The following is a 27964-nucleotide window of genomic DNA, read 5'->3' as shown; positions in this document are numbered from 1 at the left end:
CTCTTTGAGACCACCACACCAGCCAGAGAGCTGAGAGGCCAGAGCACTGTTCGCTCCCACACATACATACATATATATGCTTTTAAACTCTGAAACAAAGGTTTCTTCTTTCCTGCTTACATTTCATGGCAAACGCTACTCATATTATCGCCCTTGCACAGGTGACCTCTCACCCTTGTCAGCTTACCCAGCTGATTTCCTCACATTCAGGTCTCAGTTATCAGTCAGAGGCCGACCATGTCGTCACACACTGATACACACCGAAAGCCTTAAATACTAATCATTCTGATTTTATCACCGTTTGTTGCATTAACGTACACTCTAGCTAGAGTGACCAAGCTTTGATGTTTTACTCTGACAGAAAGTCACAGTCCTCTCAGAAGCACATACACGCACATATACAAACATGTATATATATTTGCACCACACACTCCTTTTGCACTGGCTTCCTGTGTTAAGTCCCTCCGTTCTGGCTTCCTGTTTTGGGTCAACTCCAGTTATCATCACACAGAGCTGTGCACAGGGCCAGCCCGTCATGCGAAATCAGGCTCTCACGCTTTGTCATCTCATCCAACGTAGCCTAGTTGGTAAGAGTTTCACACTTGATGGTAATTTTGTGACATAATCAAGGTATTTCACCAACATTAAAAAAACCCCAAAAAACATAATTACAGCAAATGCATGCCCCTTTCTTAAGATTGTTACTTGACTAAAATTTTTACAACATGGCAATTTATTCCACTTCAAAATTTTGCATTACTTTATGTGGGTGTGTCACACGAAATCTCAATGAAAAGCATAAAAGTATATAACTATAGAGAGAAATGAAAGTGAAAGGTTTGGCGGTGTATGAGTAGTTTTGCTGGAAAATACCATTAAGTGTGTCTGTATCTTTATTTTATTTTTTTATCTTTAGATGGAGAGACAAATGTCCATGGGCTCCAACATGATGGGCATGCCGAGCCCCGCCCACAGCAACTCGTGCTCCACTCACATTCCCTCAATGCACTCAGAAGCCAAACTGGTGAGTATATGTGCAAGTATCCACAAGGACACATACTGATTTCTGCACACACAGACACACAAGTGTTGCAACTTTCTTTTCCACTGGGCTGTGCCAGCAACGCTGTGCTCTCAGGCTTGTGTGGATTTCATCATTCGGTGTGTAATCAAAGCTGAGTCTCAACCTGCCAGTGCAGCGCTGGCGACTCCGGCTGGAATAATGGCCCCTTTATGTGGTTGTGGGTTGCTTGCCCACCGACTGCCTGATGTATATCTTAATGTACAGAACATGTTCTGTAGGTCCTGCAACTTGTTAGCACTAGTTTAACGCTGTGGGGAAAAAAAATCAAATGACCTCATCCCTCACAAAGCAGGCAGTTACGGCAGTGGGAATGGGATGTGTCTGAAGAAGAAGAAAGGCTGAAAGATGATTGGGCTCGTAGTTTAAGGAGGCATGGAGAATAAAATGACAACGCAAAAGAGTTGGTGGAAAGTTGATGTGACGTTTTGTTCTTTCATCTGCATAGTCTTCCACCTTATACACTTTTAACTGACTGGATGATTAATGTGCATTCCCTTGGAAAGGTTTTGTACCACAAGAGGCTAAAATAAAAATTTTTTATATACATGTATGATGTGATAGTAGTAGTGCATATTTGTGAGGCTGAAGGAAATTATATATTGTTAGCAGAATTATGCAATGTGTCATTCCCATTAAGGGAACACTTTGTACAAGTGAGCTGTTCACCACTAGTCTTTTGGAGGATGTCTCTATTGTTGTTGTTTTTTTTGTAAAACCTCAATTTCAAATTAGATGGACAGCCTCTTTGAACCTCTAATCTCAGCTCAAGTTATATTGTCTGATACACGTCCGGCTTTAAAGGTTGTTGTTCTGCTGCAAAGTGAAACACTGTGCTAGTCTCAAAGCCTTTCTCCAGTTTTTGGAATATCCCAACAGCATGATGCTGCCACCATTATGCTTAACTGCGTTGTGGTGTGTTCAGGGCAATGTGCTGTATTAGTTGTCGTCACACATAGTGGTTTGCATGAAGATCTGAAATAATAATATAAAAAAATCAGGTCCTAATACAATACATTGAAGTTCCTGTTGGTAATATGACAGCCAGTGAAAAATAAATCTGAGTACTTTTGTATTGCACTTTTAAATATTTGAAAAGTTGCTCTCGAGGTGAACAAAACTGCTTATTTCTGTAGCAACGTAGCCAACTGTAAACCTTTGTTTTCTGAATAAATAAGCGCATAGTCAAAACCTTGATAACAAAAAAATCCCAAACTATGATCAAAAGCTTTGGCCAGTTTGTAATGTTTGGAGACTCTTGCAGATAGCAGGTCTTTTAGGGGAGAAACATCTTGTGGAGAGGAAAGAGGAGGTAGCAGGGGTCATCAGAAGAGTTATTGCTCTGATAGAGGAGAGCGAGAGCAGTCCCAGGGCATTTAATTCTCCCTCTTCCTCCTGCTCTCTCAAGATTGATCGCCTTTGTAGTCTTTTGAATCTCCTCAACCGTTCCTATGGTAACACACTAAGGTAACACAATATTAGTGTATTAGGCTTATCTCTCCTCTGGCCGTCATCCAGACACATCTTACCCCTTTTTTCCTCCTACTATCTGTGTAATTGAATTGTAAATGCTCGGTTAGCTCTCCCATAAACATGTGTTCTCTAAATGGCTGCAGGCCCCCTTAACCATGCAACTTTCTGGTTTGTTGGCCGCTCAGCAACCAAATTTGGATCCATTGAGATTCTGCTCCCTGATGTCTGAACACGACTGATGGAATTCCCTGATTGTGGGCAGAAAGTGAGAGACTAATTGTGTTATCTGGATGCAATCTCCAGCACAGGTTTCATAAGCATAGACCGGGTCTCTAATGTCTATGATATCCTCGCCGGGCCCTGTCAATAAATACGGCCATGCTATCGGATAACTGGGCCATGATCAGGCCCATGTGTCCCCTGCGACGTTCTCAATCCGGCTCTAATCACATTACCCCGACCATGTTGACTTTCCGCCAATTGGAAATCTCCGTACTGTAACCCCACACCTCAGAGGCGCAGACCTGGATGGACTCTTCCTGCCAGCGCTAACACTGGGAGAGCGGAGAAAGGGATTGAGTGGGATTCTGACAGGCATGTAAGCAATACACACGCAGGCAGGACGGGCAAGGGAGATGGAAGGTGAGACGGTATAGATGTTCGGTGACACTCAACAGTGAAAAGTTAAAAGATTTATGTTTCTAAAACAAACCTTGCCACAGTTTCCTTTGTCCTTCTTTCTACGTGAAAGCATCACAACACATGTCTGTGTGACTGTTTGATATTCTGCAGTAACTGGAGGCACTGGTTGCAGGGTTATCTCTCCCCTCAGAGAAAGCATGCCCAGAGCATGGGCTAATGAAGGCTAATTGATTTTGTGGTGGGCCAGAGCAGAGCAGGACTGTCTCTGGTGTAAATAGTTAATGAGCCAAAGGACTGCTGTGGCCCCTGGGGGACTCATATCTTGCTCTGAGCTCTCTGTTTGCGCTCTTTGGGCTGAAGACTCTATCACTGTGATTCTTTGTTGTCCAGATTTCAGCCTGTAAGTGCGGTCGTTTAAGTGGTAGAGCACAGCCTGATGGTGGAATAATCGACACGCCTGCCTTTCCTTAATGCTTCGAGTCGCTTTCTAAGGGTTGGAATGTTTTATTAATCTTGTTTCAAGTGTGTTTTTCCTTCTTGTTTAGGACTGGGTGCTCATGGTGCCGGGTGTGGTTGAATTCTGCTCTGTTGTGGTCCAGGGAATTGAACAGTACGTGTTGTGTGCTGGAGGTTGTGGGATAGTTGACCCTCGCAGCGTGGAGGAAACACAGTAGAGACGAGGCCAAGTACCACAGCTTGCCGGCCAAAGCATTACATCACTGCGCAGAGCCAGTTCTCCACGGGGCCTTGCAAACCGCTCGCGCACGCATCTCATGCCTCAGCTCTGTGTTGTTGTCGTTTGCTTAGTGGCAGACGCTTAAATGGCAACAGACTAACATACAAACAGAGGGAGGAAATCGGGACATTAAAATAGCATGCAGCGAGCAATGCCCGAGCGTGACGAACATGGGCAAGTGATGAAAAACTGATTAATTTGTTTTCTATCTCTCTTCATGCCTTCTATTTATGGGTAGATGGTTTAATATCTTCAGGGTTACTCTTCAAGTTTGAAAAGTCTGAAAAGGTTCATCTGTTTTTCAGTTTTTAGGTATTCACATATAGGGAGACAAATATGATTGAGCGTGGATTTAAAAAAATATTTTGTGACATTTATACTCTGTTTTTAGACATTGTTTTTAAATAAATTAATACATCAAAGCTTGGTTATTGCCCGTAGATTGTTTTTTTTGCTTCAAAAACAGAAGAAAAAGACAGAGCCTTTTAAAAATATACATTTGTTGACAGGTGAAGCTTGTGTGTGAATCTGTGTTTATACCATCAGTATCGTTTAATAGCCAAGCATATCTTCATCATGGCATCAGACTCAGCTCATGTCAGCAGGACCTTTTTCCAAAGAGAGGAGTTTTCCCATTGTTCCTCTGTCTCCTTTGAAAAAGTGCAGTGCTTGCACACTTCCTGGCTCGCTTTCTAATTCCAGGCAAGGCAGCCTTGAAACAGCCCTGGTGCTGGTGTATGAAAATGTGTTATTTATTATCGCCCAATTATCTATTGTTTACATTGTTACTAAGGACAATAAATTTGTCACTAAGCATTGGTCTAGGTGCTGAGATTTTTATGTGGTAAACAATACTATATGTTCTTTCAGTGCAGCTTGCTCCACTGTGGAGCTGGCACCAGAATCGTGGATGACATAATTCCTGGCATGCTCTAAATATGCTCCTTTTTACTTGAAGGAGGGAAAAAAAAGGAGCTGCTCTTAAAGAAACATTTCATAGCACACAGGAGAACCAATAATCAAAGTATTGTTATTGATCTAGTAACTTGTGAACAATTCACCGTTCTGATATTTCTTTATATTCGAACAGAAACAGTTGGCATTCAGATTAAAGATCATCTAAATTTCGAAAGAGTGCGCAAGTAAAGACAGTTTGCTTAAAGCACCGATAAAGTAAAACTGTGAGCTGTGACATAACCACGGCTGTGTCAGGTTTCATTGCAGCTTAGAATGAAATCTCTTGCCAGCAGCTAAACCATTAGCATACATAATAACCCAATTACGCCTCCCATTCATTTTCTCCCGCACCTTTCACGGCGCGTCTTGCTGTGAGAAGCAGAAACCTGCACAATTGCGGGCTGACTTTTGCAAGCCATGTCTGCGTGAATGGTGGTATTGTCGGGGTGTGATGTCACTGAGCAGAGACGGTGCCAGCTAAGAGCACAGCTGAATCTGCACGCTGCCTCAGTGAACATGTACACTGTATATGTCTGTATGCATGCACATTCTGTGTGCAAAAGGATGCTTGTCAGTGGATTGGCAGCGTCTGTTGGTACTCATTGTCCTGCTAGTCAAAACACAAACAGCAAAAAGGCCTTTAAGACAAACCCTTATGCTGGCATATCAGTTTTTGATACAGATCTGTTTTGCACATATTTGTGTTGAATGTTTATTGTTGTTAAATGAGCTGCAAGATGCTAACTTAGATTTTTTACAGATTTCTTTTTTTTTTTTCTATTGCCAAGTCAAGTAGGCTTAGTGCCACAAATCTGCTGGGTGAAAATGTCAACAAGTTTATTCAGCTTAGGAAATAAACAATAAAGGAGCTCCACTGACAATGTTTCCGCAATGTTCCCAAGTCAAATTCTGCAACAATAACGCCGTATACAGAAGTTATACAAATGGAGTTTTATGGACTACAATGAAGAAGTTATCCATCCTCTATCCGGATTAATTTCTTAGCCTTTCATACCAAGTGTAAATCAGCTCATTCAAGTCTGCTGCCATGGCTCTCAGCTGGGCAGAGTTCCCTCAAGTATCCTTGGTTCTTGACTTCATGACAAGTGACGGCTAGAAGGTTTGAAACACAGACATATTTGGGCCTTGCCTGCAGCAGAATGGGTTCTGCTATGGTCTGTTAAAATGAGAGTTAGCGCAAAGTTTTCTATTGACAGGTTGTTCTGATTTTGTTCTGATGGCTGAAAGAAACGTCCAGGTTTTCGTCCAGACCAGATCTTAGGTCAAATGGTGTGCAGTTATGCAGAGTTTTTTTGTTCATACCGTTCATCTCATTCACCGAGCCGCACATATACACACATATATAAAGATTGGTTGGCGGCATGGAAAATTGGGATTTAACTCACAACATTCTGACTGAGCAACCACCACCCAAATATGTCCTATTTAGTTAATAAATAGAAAAACAACATTGTTTATTTTAAACTGTATTCATGTATTTGTTGAATATATTAGGACATACATATGTTCCATATTGCTTAGGGTTAATAGAGGTCACAAGTAATCCTGTACAGATGAACTTCTGAAACACTGAATCACTTTTCTTAAAAGATTCTGGCACAAGACAAGATGGAAAACATTGGCTGCTAAGGCCTTTCTTATCTCCCCAGAGATGCTTTTCACTGTCACTATGTTTTCTTGTTTTATTTCTGATGAGCATCAGATTGCCTTATTGAAAGTTAAACTGCGTACGCAACCTAAAATCTGAAATTCCTTCATTTTTCTCAATCCATTTTTCCAATAGATGTATACAAAAAAGCCTGGAAAAAAAAACTTCCTTGACACATTAATGGGTGGAATTACCTTCCTTCGCTCTGACACCTCAAAAGGCACAAAGCGATTTTAGAGACAAATCCACATCTGCTACATTTCAAATCTTCTAAGGTCTGTTTATACGACGGTCTGTTTATTTGAGCAGATACATGTGACTTTTTGTGTGTGCGTCTGCTCGTGTGTGGGTAGTGTGGGTAAGCACAAGTCAGCCAGCGGTGGTGCAGAACGTTGCATCTGTTTGTCTTTGGATGACCGCGTGTTGTTTTAGGGGTGCTAATGCGGAGGAGTGTATGTGAAGGCCATTTCGTCATGGTTCAGGGCTCATCAATGGGCGTGAGTAAACCAACTCACGCCATGGACACACAGGCCAGACTGGACCGGTCCAGCCAACATCAGCTTCCCTCTTTTGGAGACAATGAAGAAAATACTCACAGGACTCCATAGTAGATGGGAGAAATAATACCTGGGCTGTTAGAGATCCGCCTGTTTGGTGTAAAAATATAAACCTGATAAACGTGAATCAGTTTGCTGGACCATCTCATCTGACACTTATATTAATTTTTTTAAAAATCCAGGTATCTTTTTCTGTTTTGAAGAAATATTTATTCCTCCCTTAAGGTATAGCAGTGTAGTACAGTTTTAAAGCGCTATGTTAAAGTTTGTCTACATACTGATTCTACCATTGAAAATCTTTTTATTGAGATGCGCCATGCTGTATGGCACATAAAGTATGGAAGTGCTGAGCATCCACCCACGTGTTGCTGCTCACTGCCTGGTCAGCTGACTGAAAAAGGCTAATTAACTTTTACCATATGTAAAACATGACAAATCTGGCTGTTTAGAAATATTTTCACTTTCAGTCAAATCTTGGAAACTCATTACAATATACATGCCTCTTAGTAGGCAGGCTACAGTTGGATAGCTAAAATGCAAGCAGACAGACTATAGTTAATTAAACACTTAATATCATCTCATGTTGCTATATAAGGCCTGGATGTTCTAAGCATTAAGCACCTGAAAGAGGATTAAATTGACATGCTATTGCTCAGGTCTGTATGTAAAAATAAAAGCTTAATATCTTCAATAATCAAGATGTTCAACCATTTTCTAGCGGTAGAAATAATTGTCATTGTTTATACGTTTTTTGTTTAAAATGTTGGATGCAAAGTGAAACCAAGGTATTTTTAGCCACAGGTGTCATTCAATTTCTTAAATCTAAGATTGCTCAAAAATGAACCCAGGGCATGTCAAGAGTTTTTTTAAAGACAAAACTTGAAACCTTTAAAATTGCTGTAAGCACATTGAAGTTACTCTCATTCAAGTCTTCACATTTCAGATGACAGTTGTGACAAGTGTATGTATTCTCTCTGATCTCGCAACATGTTAGTGTTTAGACATGTGTTTGTGCTTTTCTTTTTCTGTCAGTTTGGGCCATTCTCTGTATTCAGCAGCGTGACAGCGAGGTGTAGTGATAACCATGTGGGCTGCACTGGCGCAGGGCCTTTACATGAGAGGGAACAGTGGGGATATGCAGACTGGAGTCAGAGGCCCATCCATTAACTTGACAGGGTGCAGAAGCTGCCAGGAGTTGAGCGCATGCTTTGGAGCATGCCTCCTCTGAGGGTGTGTGTGTGTGTGTCTCAGCGCACCCCGTACCGCCCCGGTTTCTCGGAGCACCACCAGAGCGTCTGACCCTGGCAGGATAGCCAGGCTACGTCCATCTCCCCTGTCTGTGTCTGGAACCACAAGGAGGCTCTGTTCGGTTCGGCTTGGCCCAGAACCCTGAGCGAGGAGAGGAAGGGCGACAGTGCAGCCCGACGCTCCCATCAGACTGTCTGCCTCGACGTTCCCCGAGGAAATCAGTTTAACAGTCCCCAGCTCTTGGCAAGCAGACAGAGTGGGTGGGAGGCTGCAGAGTGGGGGGGGGGGGGTTCGAAACAGGGAAGAGGTGCATGTGTGTGTGTGAGAAAGACAGAGGAGAGCAGGGGAGGGGAGGTGTTACTGGCTCTCTGGGCGAGAGGGAAATCTAATAAAATTGAACTAATGGGGTTGTGGAGTTTTAGGGGACAGAAAGTGGGATTTGCTGGCAGGCACTGATGGGTAAATGGTGGTGAAAGCAAAGAGGATGGAGCAGGAGCCTTAAACCAAACCCCTGAGTTTGAATACAGCATGTTCAGTTTAGATTACGACTTAGAGAGCCTTAATGTGACACAACTCTGGAGCAAATCAGGAGACCACAGCAACATTTTTAGTTCCTCTTATTTCCCTATTTGTAGGTATGAGTGAAATAAGTGAACGTTTGATATTAATCCCAAATCTTAAATAGCTATGTTGACATTATGAATGTTTTATCGCAGGAATAAAAACAAATTGTAAAAACAACAGAAATCCAGTTTTTTTCAGATGTCAAATAATGTAATTAAAATGTTCATAATATTTATTTTTCTAATTTAGGACTTAGAAGAGTTGAATGGTTAATATTTGGTGCAATAATCCCTGACTTTCAATTAAAACTTTGAAGTGTTTCAGCATGTTTCACGCAAGCTTTTCACACTCCTGTTGTTTTTTGACCTAAGTTTGTATTTTTAAGGATCTAGGTGAAATGTTCACTATTCTTCTGCTTCCAATGAATTGAATGAATGAATGAGGTCCTTCAATTCTTCTGGACCTCTTTCTGTTTAAATTAAAAACTGGACTGCCTCAATTCTGTCTCAGACGAAGGTATAAAAGCCAGGAGCCTGTTGTTCATTGCCAAAAACCCTTGAGACAGCTGCTTCATGAAGGTGTAACTGTACCTGTTGATCTTAGCTACCAGGTTTCATGATGCATTCAGGTATCAGAAATAGATGGGATTTCGCTAAACCAATTGGAAATACTTTGTGCTCACATTCTGAACCAGTCTTGCATTAACGAAGAGCGAACAGAAATATACAGAAGCTTCAGTATTTATCTCTGGACTGTTTTTATGGGAAGAGTAAGATCTCCATTTAAAACTTTGATCTCTTTGCCGTTAAACTGTGACACCACAGACTGGTTAAATCTTTCCAACCTTCTCTAAGGCGCCAGATAGCGCACCGCTCCACTTTTAAGGGGAATAAAAGTGCTCACCCTGACCTTACTAGCTGTGATTTACCCATCCCCAGATAGGCGTGGTCCCCTCCCTTTTTGTACCTGCTCCATGCTCCTGCTTTCTCCTCCGAGGGTTAATAGATATGAAGTCATCTGGTGGAAGAGAAACCCTGGTGTGTTCTCAGGAGGTGCCCAGAGCACTCCCAGGGACATCACTCAGAGGCCTGTCGTGTCAGAGAGGAAGCAGCTATTAATAAATATCATTAATGGACAATCACCTGGTATCACCGAAACCACATAAATGTGAGCAGCCTAAAACAACAGAGTGGAAGATGGGAGGTCAGAGGGCAGAGGTCTGCAAGGAGATAGCTTCCTTCTGTGCAAAAAGCTAGCTGAATCAGGGATAAAAAAAAAAAAATAAAAAAAAATCAATATCCGACACTACTTTTAGCACACTTAGAATGCATAAAATGTTCTGTCAAACACAGGTATTTATGCTGCTGTCTGATAGAATTACGAGGAAAAGAGCGGACCAAGTCTTTATGGTGTCACATAAACGCCATATTTTCGTCTTTTTGCTTTGTTTTCCATTTTCCTGTAGCAGCTTGGCAGACAGTGGTGGGAAGCACTGTATGCCATCTTACCTGCAAGTAGTCCGCGCTGCCACAGGCTAACACCTGCACTCTTTTAATTACTGTTTTCTCGGACGACTATGTTGCTGCAAGTGAAATATAAATGTATGCATGCGTGTGTGTGTGTGTGTGCAGGTGCGCGTGTGTGTGTGTTATTAAAGTAAAATCCACATAGTGGTTAAGTTCATGTGCTCAGCAGAGTCTGGGGAAATACAACCTTGTGTTAAAAAGTCATTAGGGAGCTGATGAAGGTGTTTGAGAGTCACAGCCTGCTCATCATCGCTCTGCTAACGTCCCTTAGTTGCGTCACTGTGGTTCTGGATACAAAGGCTTAAAGTTTTGGCTGAACACGACTTAACTCCAGATGGAGGAAGAGTTGACACTTGTGCAGAGATAGCTTCAGGAGTAGACTTGTTGTCACGGTAAGGCCTTCTTCTTTTAGCTCAATTTGTCACTTTGCCATTATTCTTAAATTCCACTGCTTATATGTTGTTAGATGTTACATTAGCAGTAAAGTCTGTCATATGTTATTGCCTCGAAAATGACAATAATGATGATTGGAGGACTCAATTTCTCAAGTTGATAATTTGTGCAAAATATGCCCTCATACGGAAAAGACTGACATGATAATATTAGAGTTGGCATTGGGTCTAATGGTCTGAATGAAAGTATCACAGCTTCAGAAATTTTCCTTTAGCTTGCATGCTCTGTGTTTTTCTTTACAGGGTTGTTTTATTATTAAAATTAATTCCCACTTATTAAATAAGCACAGTTCTGATTGTTGTGCTACGTCCAAACATCAATATTTCCCAGCAAAAAAGTCATGCAATACAAACTGGTCAAACCCTTAAAATTTTAATAAAATAACTTTCAGATCAACTTTTAGCATGTTTTTTGAGACCGTGGTTGTTTAAGACGTAATTGCCCTTCTCAAACTAACTGTGAAGCTTCAGAAATTAACTTGTATTAATGTTAAATTATAGACAGTAAGAGAATTATCTATTGCAAGAAGGATTTTAACTGCTTCTTAAATTTCCTTTCTACAAAAAAAATCTTCAACTATCCCTTTAATATTTGTGTTTTAACATAGGATTACTAGGATTGCAATTTTAACTTTAAAAAATGTTTTTGCTGGAGCGCCTACACATGAAACAAGAATGATTTTTTTTCATGTAGTTATATTTTGAAGTAGTTATTTCTTCATTTCACTGCACCCTATAAATATTTTTACTTTCAGCAATATTTTTGGAAAATTTGGTGCTGCGTGTTCATAACGCGTCCTACAACTTCCGCAGCCGCCCCTCGGCTCTCTGCCTCGCCTCAGTACTTTGACACCCGCTGGCCTCTCTGAATTTGGGCTAATTCACTTAACAAGCACACAGTTCTCCACTGCCAGCTGGAAACCTCCCGGAGACGCTGATAAATGAGCAACCCGTTGTCCCAGACTGATCGTGTTCGAGGAAGAGACATGGGAACCCATCTAATCTCTCCTTACCTCTGGTCTCTTTCTCTTCCACTGTTGCATTTCACTTCCCTCCTTTACTCTTGGCTGAATGAGCATCTTCTGGGTAATTTTGTGTGGACTATAAGGACAATATGCAATGATCTGGTTTCCTGCTCTTTGAGTGGCGAAACTTTGTATGAACCTGATTGGTTTTCTTTTTGAACACAGGGAGTTCATTTCCAATTTCAGACGCACACTGACAAGGTGTTTAGTCCAAGCTGTGAATTCATTACAACTGATATTTTAACTTTTGTTGAAGTTGGATTTCAACTTCCTTTCTGTTACTCCTGTATTTTTTTTTTATCTTATATTTGGATCGCTACTCACTATTAACACAGGCAGGGTGTGGGATGAACTGTCAGTAGAAATGAAGGCCTTTCTTTTACTACACCACTGAGATTCTCAGTATGACTGTATTGCTGCAGCGAGCTGCAGGCTTTGTGTACATCCCTTCGTGTGTTTAGCTTTTGTGATATTTTGACACCTATCTCATTGGTCACAAAAAGGAAGGGCTGCGACGCATGATATTTAATGCTCTTGAGGCTGCGTTGACGGGATTTAACAAAGTGTGAGTCTGAGATAGGTTTTGGATTTGTTATCTCTGCATAAGCCCTTTTTAAAACAAACACTTATAAGGTGCAAAAGATAAAGCTGCAGAAATGAAACTTGTGTCACAATGTGTGACATCTCCTGGTATGCCAAACAGAAACTATAGTTAGCTGAAACAGGCTCTGCAAGGTCATAATTTCGCTCTGCTGGTTTCATGTGCAACCCTCTGTATCGCTCGCTTCATCAGAAACAAGGTAATAAGAACTAAACTAATTGTACATGTTTTTAAAAATACATAAAAGGACTGAAGCTAATGCAACCCTACAGATGTGCTCTTCATGGCTATATTTTGTTTTTGTCTTTTAAAAAGTGATTTACTTGACTGTTCCTCTGCTCATAAGGCGGTGTGAGCGAGGAGCGCAGAGCTGATGTTTTTGCTTCGGCCATGTCTTAGCATCGTGAGCGGAGCCAGCTGGATGCCATTCCCGATGGGAATCATGAATGTGAAGGTTGTTAAAAGATATGGAGCCTTGCACCAAGCATGGACTCACAAGCAGCAGCTGGTTGGTGGGGGGAAGGGAGCACTGAGAGAAATGAGAGCACTGGGAAAGAGTTTAAAAAGAAAAAAAGAAAAAAAAAAGTGGAATTCATAACAGTAGCCTAGGAAGGAATGTCTTTCGTCGCATTTTTGCTGGTAACATTGTGACTGGGACATAGTGTATCATTATAAATATTTATATTAAAGTTTAAATCTTCATATGTCACTTCTTTATATATATATATACATATATATATATATATACATACATATCTGTGCTTTTCCTCATGTGATGCCCAGAAAAACAGAGCGGAGCAGTCACAGCATTTGGTAAACATGAGGAACACAACTGTACCTTTACTGAGTCTCCCTCAGGTCTCGCTCATAGAGGACTCAGACTCAGCCAGGGCTAAGTAGACCTCACAGCTAAAGCAACAAACCTTCCTTTAGCTGGGTCAACAGTCTGTCATTCACACCTCACCAGCAGGTTCATCTCAGCAGGCAGCATCCAGGCTCATGAAACAATAGTCTATTGGGAATATGAAGAGAAAGGATTGGTATGAGGACAGTTGGGAAATGTGCAGAGCAGGAATGACAGGAGTGAAGGGGAGAGAGAGGACAAGCTAAGTGGTCTTGATTTGTTCACCTGACATATGGATTTATGAAGCCACTTTGTCTTGTCATCTTCAGCAAATGCTCTCTACCTCTTAATCAGCTCACTGAAGATACACAGCCAAACAGTGCTTGAGAAAGAGATTTGTACCTCATGAGAGGTCGTACATTTTTATAAGCTATAAAATAGTATCCCAGGAATCTATGGCAGAGGCTTGAAAAATTTATATTTACAAATCACCTTCCACCGAGTCATATTGAGCTTGAGATGTATTGCTAAGAAGAATGGGTAAAAATGAAGAGAAATACTCCAGACTTGCATCTGTGATGATAGCATAATTCTAATTTTAAAAAAAGGTCCAACCAAGAACCGCGTTTGCAAATTACCCTGTGGACAGAAGCCATTTGTATAAAATAATGCAAAAAAAAAAAAAAAAAAAAAAAGTGCAGAAAGGGCCCAAGCTGGTTTTCAGATCTGAGATTTTCTTGCTACAATGCAACACTGCGGCACCATTCAGCCACACTGAAAACACAAAATTAAATGTTGTGTATATCTCTTTCTCTCCACGCAGAGGCTGAAAGCTGCCCTCTCCCACCACCCTGGTGCCATCCCCAACGGCAACATGAACTCCATGGGCCACATGATGGAGATGATGTCAACCAGGCAGGAGCAGGGCAACCATCATCACATGCACTCGCACCCGCACCAGCACCTCCAAGCACCTCCCCACACGTACCAGCACCACGGACACCACCACCACAGCCAGGGCCACGGGCAGGGCACACACCACCACCCACAGGGACACAACCCTCATCACAACTCCCACAATCCTCACCTCCTGCCCGGGCACCCACACCAGACATCGCCGCACCCTCCTATGCACTCACAGGTAAGAGAAGCCAATTCCCAGGGTTTGAGCTCCAAGGCAAAGCCGCATGTTTCATAACACATTAAATCTCCCACTCAGTTAGAAGTCACTGACTAATAGAGGGCAATGCTTCAGTAGCCCTTTGTGTAGTTTTGGAAGAAGCTATTAGTGGTTTAATGCTCCAGCATTGCTGAAATGATGCTTAAAATTAGAAGGTTAGTGAACAAACCCATTTTCCCCCCGCTTGCATCCTCGATGCCAGCTAGTTTCCTGGCGCGCTTTTCAGAAAACGCTTTTCTTCTCAGGTTGGTCAGCCGCAGGTCAGAGCTTGATGCCTGTCATGAGGGCATTGCTTAGAGTGGAAGTCATAAAGTGGTGGTCATTAAAGATGCTCACAAATGTCTTTTGGAAATTTACTCTCACCTCATCCTGCACCAATGAGCTGTAGACATGCAGCCACATGAGAACTTCTGGTGCAAGAGGAGTGCTATAGACGCTAGCTCGATGTAGCGCTGCAATCCAGAATCCTGGAAGCTGTTACCTGTGAATGGGTGTGGTTTAATTTAAAACCGATGCTTACAGCATTATGACTTTCTCCTCGTATTGTCGCCGTTATTTGCACTGTCAATCATTTTGGATAAAGCGCCGTCAGACTAGAAGAAATGCAACTCATTGTTTGTTCCAGCTGTAGCATTAAGGCATTAAAGCGACCCGTTCTGTATGCACAGCTGCCATTAAAGCAGCTTGTGTGTTTTCCGTGGTTCTCATAAAAATGGTAATGATCTGAACACTGAAAACACTTGACTTTGCCAAGGAGACGTCAAGATCTGTCAGAGCACGTACGTTTTTAGAAACGGGCCTTTTCACTATGTCTGCTGGTGTTAGTCTGAGTGGAAGTGGGCGTTGGAAAACTACCTCCTGACACCTCTTTAACAAGGTGGGCAACTCTGGTGAATCAACCCAGTCACCCACTCAGTCTTTCACTTCTGACGCACGCAGCCCAGCTCCTGAGGCACGTGCTGCAAACAGATGTTGTTTTTGGGGAAGGTGCTAGGCATTAAAAAACAAGGGAGAGATAATGTATAGATGTTTACACACAAGCTGCTTTGAGGCCAGCGCAGTGGTGACAGCAGACAGCGTAGGGGCTGTTTTCCAGATGCCAGAGAGGTTGCACATTACGCAGACAGACGCTGTGTCATCCCGGAGATCCCGATAATGATCATCCTATGTGCCGTCTGTTTCAGATGTCACCTGCAACCCAGCAGATGCAGCCCACGCAGACGCTGCAGTCCCCCCCAGCCAGCGGTGGGCGGCGTAGACGGGTAGTGGACGAGGATCCGGACGAACGACGGCGAAAGTTTCTAGAGCGAAACCGAGCGGCTGCGACGAGGTGCAGGCAGAAGAGAAAAGTGTGGGTGATGTCCTTGGAGAAAAAAGCTGAAGAGCTCACTCAGACTAACATGCAGCTTCAGGTATAAAGATGAAACTCTACATTTATTCATGTTGCAGTGTGAAAGTCTAATCAGTGTGTTCCAGTGCCTTGCGAAATGTTCACGTCCTTTGAACGTTTTTACATTTTTCGTGGTACAAGCACAAACTTAATTTCATTCATTTGTTATTTTATGTGGAAGACCAACACAAAGTAGAACACTACCATCGCGCGGAAGGATTACTGTACATAACCACGAATTTGTTTAAATAAGACCTGAAAGGTGTGATATGCAGCAGAAGTTCACTTCATAGAACCATCCTGTGGACCTAGCTTTGCAAACAGAGACGTGTGCATTCTTCTTTGTTCAACAACTGAATCTCAGTCAGCTTGGATGGTGAGCATCTGCGGGAAGCAATTTTCAAGTCGTGGAAAGGTCACTCAAACACATGAACATGCTGTGATCTTAACCAGTCCGTTATAGCTCTGGTTATATGATCGGGGTTGTTGTCCTGCTTCTAGTTCCAAATCCTTTGTAGTCTCTAAAGCTCTTCTCGCAGGTCTTGTAATAAGCTCCATCCATCTTCTGAAGTTGTAACTCCGGCCATCACACTGAATTTCATGTGCCGGTTGATGAGAAGTATCCTCACAGCATGATTCAGCCGCCTCCATGTTCCACAGTGGAAATTGTGTGTTCAGAGTGACTTGGAGTGTTATTCCATGACACGTGGACAGCGCCAAATGTAACTTTTTGAGATCAAAATGTTACATTTGACCTCATTTTATATGATGATCTTGTTATGCATGTTATTTGTATCCCTTGCATGGTTTGTGCCAAACAGCAGACATTACTTTTTGTTTGCAAGAATTGCCTTTTTCTTGCCACTCTTTCGTTAAGCCCAGACTTGATGATTTAATGGCTAATGGATAACTTATCTGATAGGCACTTTGTGTTGGTCTGTCAGATACATATTAATACTTTTGCAAGGCACTCGAAATATTCCTTGTATTCCCTGTTTACCACTACTAAAAACTGTCTTTTTTTTTTCAGAATGAAGTGACCATGCTAAAGAATGAGGTGACCCAACTCAAGCAGCTTCTGCTCACACACAAGGACTGCCCCATCACCACTATGCAGAAAGAGTCCCAAGGTTACCTCAGTGAGTAGCCCAAAACATAAACACAGATGAACCCCATGCACACACACGTTTTGGAATATGACCAAAACCACACCTTCCCTGATGTGCCTTAGCCCTGCAGACGTAACGCTAAGGTGTCTGCCAGGACTCTTCGCTCTGATGTGCTGGCTATCCAGGTCCCACGCTCACCGCAGGACTCTTTCCTTCGCACCAGGGTGTTGCACACTCTGGTAGCCGGCCCGGATTGGGAGTTGGTCGTCTAAATCTTCTGAGAGACTAAATTTTCCATTCAACAGCTGCACTTTGCACAGGGAGTCAATGTGAGAAAACCCCGACAGTCTACAATTTGGCAAAATCTTACCAATGCCCACAACCATTGTGACTTTTTGGATTGCGCTTCAGCTCAGCTTCACATGACATCAGAGCTCCACCCTTTGATACGGACTCAAGTGACGTTTTCATGTAAATGGGATGAGGCACCTCCCTGTGCTAGCAGAGGAAAATAAGGCTCACATCCCCAATGGCTGAATGGCTCTTTTATGCAGGCGAAAGCCGCATCCCAGACAGGGCAGGAATGGCTTTCATTGATGAGTCTAGCTTGTGTGCAGATGTCATCTTCAATGTGTCTACAACTCATCAGCATGTTTACTGGCTTAACTGATTCAATTTACAGTATCTGTCCTTTCCTATTTTTGTTTTTGGACTGTTACATGTACTAAAGAAATATTTGTATATTAAAAGCTATTTTTTTTTACCAATAAATTGCTTCTTTCCTTACTATTATGAAATGGTTTGTGTTTATTTTTGTATTTTAGCAAGGTTTTTTGTTGTAAAACTTACACATATAACTATCCTTAGTGATGTCTCTGCTGTGTCCTCAGGTCCAGAGAGCAGTCCGGCAGGCAGTCCAACCCCAGCATGCTCCCAGCAGCAGCAAGTCATCCAGCACAACACCATCACCACCTCCACCACGACTGTAGGGGGCGGCACTGTGCACGGACAGGCTAACCACCGCACAGACATTAACCCCATCCACTAGGGACTGGAGAGTATAATTTTTTCAGCTCCCCCTCTTCTTTTCTGAGGGTTACCAGCTGCACACGCTGCCCCCCTCTACTAGGAGAAAAACCTCAAAAGACCAGCGCGGCTGCTCTTTATACAGTAGCTACAGTATATTTTTATAGACCAACCCTGTTAACGCGCAGTGGCTCTGTGGTTTGCTCAGTCTTGTTTTTCTGTCTGCTTTTTTTGTGCAATTGGCTGAAAGAAGGGTTGTTGCTGATCACCAACAGCAGTTTTGGAAGTTTTTCTATTTTGTTATGGTACAAAGCTGACTAAAGTGGCTATGGAACCAGAGAAAGGAGCCAAATCTGATCATCTTCTCCAGAAACATGTCTTAGATTTTGTATGCGTAACGGACTGAATAAGAAGTCAAATCATTACCTGTGCAAGACAGACAGGTGGACTTCGGTATCGTGTGTTTGACACAGAATCCGAGTCAAACTGGCACTATACCTTTGTAAAGACTTAAAGCTGGTATGACTGTTAGCATTCACCCTGTCACTATAAGTCTTAATGAGCTTTATTATAATCTGCATGACAGTGATGATACCTTGCGAACAAATGGAAGCAATACATAGCAGTGTTGATTATCTTCTTTTCTGTATCCCCGCATTATGATTAGAGTGACCAAAACATTTGATGTTGTGTCAGCGACAGAACTGAACACTGTGATCCCGGTGAGGCAGCTCAGGGGTTGAGACCAAACTCCTTATGCTCTGCAGGACCAACTCAAGCTTTAATCGTTGAAGACTTTTATTTGTCTGTGTCGAGTGTTTGGATTTAAATTCCAGATGAAATGTATGTTTGAGTGTGCGAATGCATGTGAGTACTGTATAGTAATCCTTTTCCTTCTTTTCTGTGCAGAACAAAGTTCAGTTAGAGCAGAAAAAGAGAGAAGCTTGTGAGAAAACAGGAGAATTTGGGAAATTTCTTTCCTTTGGGGAACAGACAGCCTTTAAGCATTTCTTTCTTGGTGTACTTTCCAAGTTATCACAATGTGCCTGAATCTTTTTTTTTTTTTTTTTTTTTTTTTTTTATCTTTGTTTGCTTACGTTAGACAACTTTGAAAAAAAAAATTATAGCGTGTTAATACTCTAATTGTTTATGTTTGATGCATATTAGAGATAGATTTTTCCATAGGTAAATAAGTACTGAGCATATTTATGTTTTTCTCATGACAGTCATACTGCATGTCTGTAACAGCCCAGGTAGTATCTACACATAGAGAAAATAAATATAAGTTATGCCAGATGTTGGGTAATGATGTGGAATGTCACATGGAATGAGTATTGAAGACGCTTACTAAAATGTATGTAATCTAAAATGAAAAGGGGGAAAAAAGCCTTTTTGAATCGTTTCAGAACAGACATGTGGAAATTGAGTTCATTAGTTGGTTGGATTTGATCCTGATCTGTCCGACCACATACCTGTTCCAGTTCTTGATTTCTCTGCAACCCTCCTCTGTGCACTATGATCTTTAGTTCCTTCCAAAGATTTTTAATTGGATTCCAGTCAGATGATTGACTGGGCCATTCAACTGTATTTTCTTCTTCTAAAACTAAGTCAGTTTCCTTGGCTGTTTGTTTGGGATCAATGTCTTGTCTAAAAACGTATCTTCATTTCACCTTCAGATTACCTATAAATGTGTCCCTTTACTTATTCTTATTCATCTTTCTATTGCATTAAGCCTGCCAGTATTAAATTACTTTCTAACCTCAATGTTAGTGTTGTGTTTTGGGATAGTATAAGTCTTAATTCGTTCCCTTAATATGGTGTGGACAATGACACTCTGACAGGGTTATTGCATTCTTAAGCTGAACAGACTATATTTCCCAATGTTTATATTGATTTCAGTTCAGCAGTGGAGTCTTGTGCAGTAAATGCGTAGAGCCTAATTCCAGGTATTTCTTAAGAACTCTTCAAGTAGTAGTCCGGCTCTTCTAAGCAATTTATTTTGTCTCATCTGTCAGAGACTTTGCAAGGAACACCTGTTTGTGCCCCTAACTGTGCTCACAGAAATCCAGAGACCTCTCTTTAACCAAATCTACCAGCATCTTTTGCTGCAATCAGTTTGTGACGGTTATGAGAGATTTCTCTGCTTTTACTCCTCATAAGATACTTAGTGCGTGATTTCTTGGTAATAAGATACATTTCTTTTAACCCAACAATTAAATACTATTAGTCAGCAAATGGGGTGCAGGATTTTTATTTTTTTTTTCTAAATACTGCCAGATTTTATTGGTTGTTCTTCTCTTTCTTGGTCTTTTTAAATACTTTTTAAATGTTCAATACTTATTTCCTGTGACACATTTGTTTGACTTTTTTTTAATATATATATATATTACTTAGTTTGTCACTGACATGTGGCATTCATTTCAGGGCAGTAGCCTCACTAGAAATCTATGTACTGAGAAAAACATTGATGTGTTAAATATTTTCTAATTCTCTATTTCTGCCCTTTTCTGTCCCCCGGCAACCTCAAAACCTCTCATATCAACCTCATCTTGTCTTTATCTCCTCTCCTGAATGACTAGAAATGTTTAGTTGAATTGCATTTAGACCATGATGCACTGTGTTTTGCAGCAACATGGGTGAAATACATTCCACTGGCAGGTGGAGCGATCACAGAGTTGTCTATGCACTTTTGTCCTCTGATGTGACAGAGGGTAGAATAGCCATATTAAAAGGTCAGAGTAATTCTCAGCGATCTCCCATCTTCACACACCAGCGAGAAAAACATAGCGTGTTTTGCCATTTTTTTGTTGTTTTTTTTTGTTTTGTTTTTTGAGAGACAATGCCTGCCTTGCATCACAAGGAGACCTAAAATATCGGTATGGATGTCACACCGTTTAACTTGTGCTCTTGTTGTTTTCAAAAAGTTTATCTTCCCAATCATGCTAGGCTGTTGAAGGGTTTGGGGAATTGTAGCTTTTATGTAGTCTCTTGATGTCGGAGCCTGCATGTGCAGCTCAGTATGAGTGATGAAGAGTGAGAGAGATTCTCTTAAAAAGGGCTTTGTTGTACCACCCCTCTGACTGGAAGCTTGCCTTATTTTTAGTTTGTAAAACTAATGACGGAGATGATGTCTGAATTACCATTCCGAAATAATCTTTTGCATGAAAAAAAAAATGTTAATGACCTCAGAATACTTTAACTGGAATCATTAGACTTTGAAGTTGTATATAACTTTACTCTCTTTGGGTTTGAAATTGAATTCATTACAGAGAAAAACATTTGTTACTCTTTCGGCAAACAAAACAGTCAGACGGAAGTACAACGTGTGCATATCTGTGTGCAACATCATATTGATGATGTTGTGACTGTATTATTTGAAATTTAAATATATAAATATTGTACATATCATTAATTTCTATAATCATGTACATGTATTGACACCACCTTTCTTTTTGAAGGGAGTATGAAATGTGTGGTACGTTTGTAAATAATGTTTTCATAGCACTTGTTGCCTTTTGTTGTACGCCTAAACATGGAGACTCGTTCCAGCGCTTAAAAACTTGTTTATATAAAATGAACTGATGAATGCATTCTTGCCTGCATAACTTTGTACAACATTTTGTGTGTTTGTGTCTGTAATTATGTTGCCTTTGTTTTATTTTGCATTTGTACAGACATTTAATATCATTGCAGTTACATTACGGTATGAAAATAAAGCACTTGTTCTGTAACATACAATTTAGTATTTTCTGTGGTTCAGATTCACTTGTGTGGAAATGGATTTTTGGGGTGTGTGTGTGTGTGTGTGTGTGTGCGCACGTAATCCCGTTAAAGGTGATATGATCAACTGTCCTTGAAAAAAAAAACAGCTCATTAAATAGTCAGATGCTTTAAAGGTTTAGAATGCTCATCAATTATTAAACTGTCTAGACAGCTTGATAGATGCCTGATGAAATAACATGGCAGTTAACGTCAGTGCATGCATGCCAGATACACGCAGATAGATGCAGTTTGCCAGTTATAATCACATACGACCACATTAACATCCCTGCACAAATGTTTCCATTTTTGAACTTATTTGTTCAAGAAATGCTGCAGGTAGCTTCCTTTTACACTTTTAAAAATCTTATCATTTAGAAAAATATGTTCACCACAGGATAAACCGCTTAAATATATAAAATTGAATTCAAACAACTAATCAAATCAAAACAATTTATTCAAAAATAGCAGGAATTTTTGATACTTTTATTGTATCATTGTAGAAAATCTGAATAGCACTTCATCTACAAGTAAGTAACCGGAATAAGTTTTAAGTGAATAAGTTTTGAAATTATTTGTCTGTTTCGTATGGGAATGTGAAGACTTAGCGACTATGTCTGTTGTGCACAATGTCAGCTTTGCAAAGCATAAAACTGCAGATCCCAATTGCATGATCTTTAAGTTGGTATTTGATCCTATTTACAGCAATAAAGGCTATGTTGCTGATTTTTAGGAACTCTGGACAAATTTAATCTCTTAAATATATCTTTATTTTCAGAATGTCATCCATCACCCATTTTTATTGAAAATACTCTACTCTCTAAATTGAACTGAGACTCTTCATTTAGAAATTGTTTGTTTACTTTACCTCAAAGTACAAATTAATGTAGAATTTTTTTTAAAAATAACACAAATGAGTTGGTCAAACCTGGGCAAGTAGGCTTATTTTGATTACCAAATATTAAAATTTTTTCTTGAAAAAAACATTTTAAAGTTTCAAACCAAAATAAAGTTTATCAATCTATAAATTTGTACCAATTCAAAAGGATGAAAAGTTTAGGATCTGGCAAGCCTAAAGGTTGGAGACACAAACTCTCTAAACACATCACAATTTTAGCTTGTTTTCTACAAGAATCCTTTAGAAGGAAACGTGTCTTGTCAGACATGGTGCAATATTTGTAACTATTATAGACATGTTTTTCTTGCAGCGTTATCAGTTAAAGCTGTTTCAATAAATTTTCTAATCTTTTATGGTTTAAATTAGAAATTCATACTGCTTTTTCACATAATTGTGAAAAAAACGAAGGCTGAAAGTATTCACGATGTAGCGGATTCATCTGTCAAACATGTTACATATCTTAGCAAGTTATTCAACAATCTCTCAAATTAAAATTAACCAGATCAAAGATTTAACAGTTTTCACAAAAAGTCACCACCGTTGACCATGATGTGATCAGAATGTATTTATTTTTGGCTGCAATTGCAATTCACTGAATTACAGCGACCCCTTGTGTGCGTTTTCAAAATTACCAATACCGTAAAAGCAAAATCATGTAAAATTCTAAACCAAAACATTAAAACCATATACAATAAGCCACTTTTACTTTTAGAAACACGCACACAAAAAAACGATACAAATTGATCTGTGTAAAAAAAAAAGAAAAAAAAAAGAGAAAAACAAAATTCTCAACTGAATTCAAGTTGATGAGAAATTGTATAAATTCATTAGTGGTGATCAATTTAAAGAAATAAAATACTTTTCTTTTAAACTGTTGCAAACCTATATAAAGAAACAATTCATTTACATTTGTTGTGACAATCATAGGTCTTTAAAATCAGCACAGGTTAGTCAGTGTGTTCTATAAATCCATATTGAAACCATTTCACAGCCATCCCTGTGTTGACAAGAATCTGTCGATCATATCAAAGGACCTCGCCGGCTGGTCGTAAGGCAGGATGTGTCCTCCTCCTCTGATGATGACCTGGACGGGTTAAGAGGATTATTCAAATGTCGGCTCATCTGCATGTAGCATTTGCGGCGTCTGTCCTCCACATCTGCTCACCTGGAAAAACTCTCCGACTTGTCTGACATATCCTGCCACCTCGGTGTCGCCGGGCTGGAGCTTCCAGGGGAACCGGGGAGCGTTTTTATACTCGGCGGCTCCGCTCCAGTTGACAGTCGGTAGAAACCTCTCGGTCAGAGGAGCTGCTACAATCACATCCAGCTGACCGCTGTAGATTAGGACCTGTACATGTGCCACAAATGTTGCTTTTTTTTTGTTGAGTTTTTTTATTAAAACTTTTATTTGAGAAATTGAAAAATTTCTTTTGAATAAAATCTCTGTTGTGTATTACCCTATAGTTGTCCATGAGAATCCCCAACCATGGTTTGATGCTCTTCATGACATCCTGCAGTAGGTGCTTCTCCACCTCGGAGCCGTCATGGAAGGTCAGGTTACCCACATGGATGGCTTTCCGCACATCAGGCAGGGTCACAAACTGGGAGAAGTACTCCTGGTCTTCAGGTTCCTTTGGGGAAAAAAAAAAAAAAAAAAAAAAAAAACATGGAGAATGCAGTGATGTATGAAAGCCCTGAAATGTTTTCAAATACCTGACAGCAGCTCTGATTTCAGACTACCTGGCATGTCATGTAGTTGTAATAGTTGGTGCAGCCTGTAGCATTTTGGAAAAAGGACGGATACGGATCTACGTCTCCATTCAGCAAAGAGTCAAAAACCTAAAGTTAGAAAAGGAAATTGTTTACCATCATGGGATGATTAATAGTTAATCCAAATCAAAGATGACCAAGATAAAGTATCCTGGGTTCTACCTTAAAAGCCTCCACCCATTTCTGCTGCTGGATGAGCTCCACGCCGAGGTCCGTCTGCTTGTCCACATACTGTTTTTGGAGTTTGTCTATCATTCCTGTCTGATACAGAAACTCTCCATAACCACCCAGCATCTGATGGCGAGAGAACAGAGAGAGTCGAGAGCAAACATACAACCTCAAGACACCTGGAATATGTAGAGTTATGGGGAAATAAAACAGAGCATGCCACATTTGAAGGGACATCACAGATTTTAATTTTTGCATGATACCAACCAGTTCTGGATCACAGAGTCCGTCACCAATAGCCATGCCCTTAAAGTTGATCTTCACCTTCGCGGTGGGGTTGTTTTTGTGGATGTAATAGGAAATGGCAGGAACATATTTTCCTGCATATGACTGCAGAAATAAAAGCAAAAATACAAAGTGAAGACCACATCTAACCTTAGAGTCTGAGACGCTTATGTATTTACACTATGCCAACTTTATCCAATCCAGTTTAAGCAGCAACAGCAAAAAAAAAAAAAGTATTTAAACAGCCAGTTGGAAATACGCCAAAAGTTTTCTGCAACTTGGCAAGGCACACATATTGAAATGTTTTCTGTATATTTGAATGTATACTCTAGTTTGAAAAACACAAGTGTATTTACAGCTTTCTGAAACTGTACAGTGGTAATTGCAATCTGGATTTATAGATATTTGCATAATAAAACTAGTTCAAGGGTTTTAATGTGAAAAGATCGAAAGGCAAAACTTACCTCCCCAGTTGCATAAAACTCATTGGACTGATACTCAGGAAAGAGTTGGAAGAACTGTGTTAAAGCACTTTTAAAAAGGAAGAGAAAGTGATAAGTTAGATGCAAATAAAGCACAAAAACCTAAGGAATGAGAAACAATAGCTGAGCAGGAAAGCAGACCTGTACAGATCTCTGCCAACATCATCTTGGTTCTGAGCAAAGCCTCTGTCATCATCAGTAAAGCTGAAACCTGTTCCAACCTACAAAAAAAAATAAATACACCATAGTTAAAGCTCCGTTTCAATTATGCATACGTTTCATTATTATTATTTTTTTTTAAGTGAAGGAAAATAAATACCGGATTGTCAATGTACAAAACTGAATATCTGCTCGTCCATGAGTAATCCCTAATACCGACTGCAAAGACAGAGAAAGACAGAGACTAACAAAAACTGTGTCAAACAGAGCATTACCACATCTGCTGCTCGTCTCTGGCAGACCATGTATTACCAGTCATGTTCTTGTACACCACATAAGGTCCGTGTTCCACAAAGAGGCCGAACATGGAGGTGCCACCAGGTCCACCCTGCAGCCAGAGCAGTACTGGGGCTTTGTCCTGGCTTGCCTGGACATCAGGGATAGGACAGGTGAGAAAATTAATAAATCAGCACCACCTAGTGGTGAGGTGAATTTTAAAAAGTAGAAGCAAAAGGCTGAACTCCTTTTTGTTGCATTCTGGTGGAATTATAGATTATATTACCTCTGATTCTTACAGTACGACCAGCATAAAAGTATTTCTGTTAGCAATTTTGCATGGAAATATGTGGAATTAATAAGGTCTGAAGTTTCTATGCATTCCTCAATGCCTTGAATCTCATTAGACCTTTCAACTATTTTTTTACTTTATTTTTTTTGGATTGTATAATTTTACAAACAAGCATAATAAATTCAAACATGTGAACCAATCTCTCATTTATTTAAGTTTGCTGAAGATCTGTTCAGTAATAACTGGATGTCAGAATATCGTAAATGCATCACACACACAGAAAGTGGAAGATAACACTCTGAAAGTCATCCAGATGGTTCATGGGTTGACTAACTCACACCTCAAGTTAGAAAAGGAAGCTTGAACCAGTAAAAATATACATGTTTCTCAAATATATTTGAGCTTCTTAAAGTGATTTTGTTCTTCCTTAAGTTTTCCAATTGTACCTTACATTTATTTTCACCAATATTTAAACTAGCAGAATCCTCTTGTGAGTGCAAATGTCTGACCAGACTCAATTCTATTTTACAAGAAATGTGCAGCTGACAAAGTGCAGCTGAAATTGCTAATTTAAGAGGTTTGGCTTTTATTGACTGTCAGGAGTTGGCATGTGACTCTTAGTGCACTGGTAAAGTTTTCAATCAAAACTCAAAGTTACTGATTACCAGATGCAGCAGACAACCACTGCCAGCTTTCAAAATTGTCTCGACTTGTTTTGCAGTGGTAATTGAAATGAAAGAGATTCCTGACAATCACTGTTGACTGAAAGATTAAAGGTGAAGAGTGTGGAGAAGACTTTAGTTCCTCAACAACAACAACAACAAACATAAGATACTTTTTGAAACTGACAACAGGATGAGTGAGTGTCATGCTGTAGAGGAAGCAGCTGAGCTCACCATTTGTGCAGGGAAGAACCAGAAAAAGAGGTTGCTCTTGAAGCTCTTGTTGACTGTGAAGTATCCGGAGTAACTCTTCACATTCGCCCCAGGCATTTTTCCAACCATGCTTAGTTTCCTGGCTGTTAACAAGGCGTATCAGTGCAAAAATAAAATTAATGTAGCAGAAAAACGTCGTCTTGTTTCTGTAATGAAAGAACTTGCTCTTACCTTCATCTATGGCGCCCTTCTCCAGATAGGGAGTGATAAACAGAGGAGCCCCGGGGTCCACTCCATTCAGACCGCTGACTCTGTGAGATTTCCTGCAGAAAAACGACGAGCAGCTCCGTGCGGCGGCTGGAGGGCCCAGGCAGGCCCAGAGAAACAGGAGAGCCAGAGTTTCCCTCAGCATCCTGAAAACAGGTACAGGTTTCCTATGAGACTTCATATCAGTTTCATACCAGACCCTCACGTCCTCTTTCCGTGTGAGCCTCAAACGCCGCACCGAGTCGGATTTCACCACAGTCCCACCGCAGAGGAACCATGACACATCCTGCTGTAGGCTAACGGGGAGTTGGTCACCACTCACCTCATTATCTCGCCGTCTCTAGAGAAACGAGGGTAATTTCAGCTTCAATTAAAGGAATGGACTACCAGGGAGATTAAAATGCCTTTTACTGCTAGCGTTAGTCACATGACCAAGCCTTAAGTCACGTGAGCGAAAACCACGTGGTTTCTCTTCTAACTGCAGTTGCTAGATTGAGCCCTGAATGATGTCTCGTAGGGAAATTGGCACGTATGATGTTTCTTCTAAACGACATTGCTCTGCGAAAATATCTGGCTGCCTATATGTTGGCTAACTAGAATAATAATCATCACCGTGAATTCAGAATTCACTGAACACACTAATTTATGGTTTT

At 40.7% G+C, this 27964-nt stretch overlaps 2 protein-coding genes across 5 annotated transcripts in view; one reads left to right on the top strand and one right to left on the bottom strand.

The window, feature by feature from the left end:
- creb5b (cAMP responsive element binding protein 5b) overlaps positions 1-21806 on the top strand; it is a 52547-nt gene extending 30741 nt beyond the window's left edge. For 3 of the 4 annotated variants that reach the window (XM_044117601.1, XM_044117600.1, XM_044117604.1), the window contains 5 exons: positions 917-1024; positions 14199-14516; positions 15740-15967; positions 16976-17084; positions 17945-21806. In XM_044117601.1, the coding sequence (XP_043973536.1) occupies positions 917-1024; positions 14199-14516; positions 15740-15967; positions 16976-17084; positions 17945-18102 (921 nt within the window). In that variant the 3' untranslated portion in view covers positions 18103-21806. Of the gene's footprint in view, positions 1-916; positions 1025-14198; positions 14517-15739; positions 15968-16975; positions 17085-17176; positions 17859-17944 lie in introns of those variants that run through there. The other variant, XM_044117602.1, reaches the window with a different exon arrangement.
- A 1481-nt stretch (positions 21807-23287) lies between these two features.
- On the bottom strand, positions 23288-27792 carry cpvl (carboxypeptidase vitellogenic like). The gene is made up of 13 exons (XM_044117596.1): positions 27634-27792; positions 27276-27457; positions 27066-27187; positions 25914-26028; positions 25762-25820; positions 25584-25663; positions 25425-25491; positions 24943-25065; positions 24670-24801; positions 24478-24576; positions 24195-24368; positions 23903-24085; positions 23288-23821 (listed from the first exon to the last, which is right to left on the bottom strand). The coding sequence occupies exons 1-13, from the start codon at positions 27636-27638 to the stop codon at positions 23723-23725; spliced, it is 1440 nt and encodes a 479-aa protein (XP_043973531.1). The 5' UTR covers positions 27639-27792; the 3' UTR covers positions 23288-23722.
- Between the last annotated feature and the right edge of the window lie 172 nt (positions 27793-27964).

This window comes from Gambusia affinis, linkage group LG05 (genome assembly GCF_019740435.1).
Source record: "Gambusia affinis linkage group LG05, SWU_Gaff_1.0, whole genome shotgun sequence".
In the NCBI taxonomy this organism is placed as follows: domain Eukaryota; kingdom Metazoa; phylum Chordata; class Actinopteri; order Cyprinodontiformes; family Poeciliidae; genus Gambusia; species Gambusia affinis.
Note: the sequence above shows the minus strand (reverse complement) of the source record. Positions and strands in the feature narration are given on the sequence as shown.